General features: G+C 61.8%; 1 protein-coding gene across 1 annotated transcript in view; it reads right to left on the minus strand.

Annotated features, from left to right (window-relative positions):
- PSMD3 (proteasome (prosome, macropain) 26S subunit, non-ATPase, 3) overlaps nt 1-3,417 on the minus strand; it is a 7,471-nt gene that overhangs the window by 1,463 nt on the left and 2,591 nt on the right. The window contains exons 2-9 of the mRNA XM_010008797.1: nt 3,215-3,405; nt 2,814-2,951; nt 2,454-2,590; nt 2,183-2,373; nt 825-928; nt 632-746; nt 414-533; nt 235-338 (exon numbers count right to left, since the gene is read on the minus strand). Coding sequence (XP_010007099.1) covers nt 235-338; nt 414-533; nt 632-746; nt 825-928; nt 2,183-2,373; nt 2,454-2,590; nt 2,814-2,951; nt 3,215-3,405 — 1,100 coding nt within the window. The remainder of the gene's footprint in view (nt 1-234; nt 339-413; nt 534-631; nt 747-824; nt 929-2,182; nt 2,374-2,453; nt 2,591-2,813; nt 2,952-3,214; nt 3,406-3,417) is intronic.

Genomic DNA, 3,417 nt, shown 5'->3' on the forward strand with positions numbered 1-3,417 from the left:
CGGGGCGGGGCCCCCCGCTGCCGCGGCCGCTCAGAGTGCAGGGAGGAGGCGGCTGCTGTGACAGGAGCAGCGGGCTCAGGACACAGTGCAGGGAGGGGACCTGGTGCCCTGAGTGTCCCCAGCAGCCCCAGGGACACTAACATCACTCAACCTAAAACCAGTGTCCACCCCAGGGCCAGGGCAGAGGCAGCCTGGCTGCAAGGAACCTGCCCAGGACCCCTGGGACAGGACTACCTTGGCGACGATGAACTCCGCATCCTCCGGACTGTCCAGCTGCAGCTTCTGGGCAATGTCAGCCAGAGAGATGCGGGAATAGGAGAGGCTGATCATACGGACACCTGGGGGGAGGAAGGAGAGTGGAGCCCCCTGGGCCAGGCAGCCCCGTGTCCCCAGACACCCCGGCGACCTCCTACCTGTCTTGATGACATTGTGCCTCAGCCTGATGATCAGGGTGTAGGTGCCATCAGCCTGGAACTTGTCCCCAAACTGATCAAGGACTTGGTTGAACTTGGCCAGGTTCCCGGTCCTGACAGCTGGAGGAGGGAAAGTGTTAATTGTGCTAATTGTGGACAGAGCAAGGGCCGGACATGGTGGGAAAGAGGAGAGAAACCTCATCTGAGGCTGCTCCTACCCTGAGTCAGGAGGAAATAGGGCATGAGTGAGCGCTTGAGGGAGGGCTGTCTGAACTGCAGCCTGTCTGGGATCTCCCCCAGCAGCAGCTCCACCACGATCAGCAGCTTGTGCACCTGCAGCGAGAAGAGCTGGTGAGTCCCCCGCCCCGGGGCAGGAGGTTTTGGTCCCTGCAGGGCCCTGCTCCCTCTCACCGTCTGCTTGAAGCCCACGGCCGTGTGCTGCGGCGCCTTCCGCAGCGCGTTCGTCATCGTCCGCCGCGCCTCCGAGTACTCCAGCTGGATGGCCTTGATGCGCCCTGTGCTCGGCAGGCGGTTGGGAAAACTTAATCCAACCGGATCCACGAAGCAAACCCCTCCATCCAGAGCAACTAGGGCCGCGTGGGACCCTGGGCATCTCACCTGTGTAGTAGAGGTACCGAGCCCACTCGTTGTTGTTGGCCTGTTCGGGGAACACTGACTTGGAGACGAGTTTCTCTGCTTGGTCGTAGAGGTTGTAGTGGAGATAGTTCCTCAGCAGGAGGTTCAGGAGGGTGGCCTGTCCATCGGCATCGTGGCGCAGCGTGGCTGTCCGTAGCCGGGCGTGCAGGAAGCTGCAGGAGAAGGAGGGAACGTGTCAGGGAGGAAGAAAGAAACCACCCTGGCTCCCCTGGGGCACCCAGGACCCACCTACCTCCTGACCACGTCGAGTTTGTTCAGGAATTCGTAGATACGGGAGTGGTAGTAATAACATTTTGCCACCACCAGGTCAAGGGCCCGGCGGTTCTGGGAACTGATCTTCTGCATCAGGTCGTCGGACACTTTCTGAGCCTGCAGGAGGGAGAGATCAGAGCAGCTAGGGAAGAGCAGAGAGATGGTCCAGGGAGAGCAGAGAGATGGCCGGGGCAGTGGGATGGAGCCCGAGGACTTCCAAAGGTAGTGGAGGCAAAGGGGAAAGCGTGGGGCTGCAGCCAGACAGGTCCCTGAGGCTCTCCTGGGGCAGAAGCACCACACCAAGAGCTTGGCTGTGGATCTGGCAGCTCTGGAATCTCACCTCCGGGTATCGCTTGCTGTTCATCAGGTAGATGACCAGGAGGAGCTGGAGGTAGGTCTCCACTTCTGGCAGGAGGGGGGCTGAGGCCGCCTTCCCCGTCCGCGGGCGGAACTGCAGCTCTGCTTCCGTGTCCATGGACTGGGGAGAGACACGTGCTGGACCCTGTCCCTCCTGTGCCAACACCAGCAAGGCCTGTCCCCATCCCATCCCCTGTGACAGCTCTGCTCGAGGTGTGACACCAGAGCCAGCCTAGGCTGCTGGCACCAGAGCCCCCCAGCAGCTCATCCCAAGTGTCCCCAAGCCCTGGAGGGACTGTCCCTGGTGCCCTCCCAGCACGGTGGCACTTCCAGGGGCTTCTTGGTGTGGGAAAGGTGTCCCCTCTCTGTCCCCTGCCACTGTACCTCCTCCAGAAAGCCGAGGAGGAACTCCCGCGTGGTGCTGTTGGAGGTGAAGAAGCCGTGGATGGCTTTGTGGAGCACGTTGGAGTTGCTAGGGCCGCGTGGGACCCTGGGCATCTCACCTGTGTAGTAGAGGTACCGAGCCCACTCGTTGTTGTTGGCCTGTTCGGGGAACACTGACTTGGAGACGAGTTTCTCTGCTTGGTCGTAGAGGTTGTAGTGGAGATAGTTCCTCAGCAGGAGGTTCAGGAGGGTGGCCTGTCCATCGGCATCGTGGCGCAGCGTGGCTGTCCGTAGCCGGGCGTGCAGGAAGCTGCAGGAGAAGGAGGGAACGTGTCAGGGAGGAAGAAAGAAACCACCCTGGCTCCCCTGGGGCACCCAGGACCCACCTACCTCCTGACCACGTCGAGTTTGTTCAGGAATTCGTAGATACGGGAGTGGTAGTAATAACATTTTGCCACCACCAGGTCAAGGGCCCGGCGGTTCTGGGAACTGATCTTCTGCATCAGGTCGTCGGACACTTTCTGAGCCTGCAGGAGGGAGAGATCAGAGCAGCTAGGGAAGAGCAGAGAGATGGTCCAGGGAGAGCAGAGAGATGGCCGGGGCAGTGGGATGGAGCCCAAGGACTTCCAAAGGTAGTGGAGGCAAAGGGGAAAGCGTGGGGCTGCAGCCAGACAGGTCCCTGAGGCTCTCCTGGGGCAGAAGCACCACACCAAGAGCTTGGCTGTGGATCTGGCAGCTCTGGAATCTCACCTCCGGGTATCGCTTGCTGTTCATCAGGTAGATGACCAGGAGGAGCTGGAGGTAGGTCTCCACTTCTGGCAGGAGGGGGGCTGAGGCCGCCTTCCCCGTCCGCGGGCGGAACTGCAGCTCTGCTTCCGTGTCCATGGACTGGGGAGAGACACGTGCTGGACCCTGTCCCTCCTGTGCCAACACCAGCAAGGCCTGTCCCCATCCCATCCCCTGTGACAGCTCTGCTCGAGGTGTGACACCAGAGCCAGCCTAGGCTGCTGGCACCAGAGCCCCCCAGCAGCTCATCCCAAGTGTCCCCAAGCCCTGGAGGGACTGTCCCTGGTGCCCTCCCAGCACGGTGGCACTTCCAGGGGCTTCTTGGTGTGGGAAAGGTGTCCCCTCTCTGTCCCCTGCCACTGTACCTCCTCCAGAAAGCCGAGGAGGAACTCCCGCGTGGTGCTGTTGGAGGTGAAGAAGCCGTGGATGGCTTTGTGGAGCACGTTGGAGTTGAGGCGGCGGGAGGTGGAGGGCAGGGCCCGCAGCGCCCGCAGGACGTAGCGTGGCTCCTTCCCCGACACCGCCTTCTCCAGCTGCTTCACGTGCTCCTTGATATCTGCGGGGCAGG

This window comes from Chaetura pelagica, unplaced genomic scaffold (genome assembly GCF_000747805.2).
Source record: "Chaetura pelagica isolate M959 unplaced genomic scaffold, ChaPel_1.0 scaffold1160, whole genome shotgun sequence".
Lineage (NCBI taxonomy): Eukaryota > Metazoa > Chordata > Aves > Apodiformes > Apodidae > Chaetura > Chaetura pelagica.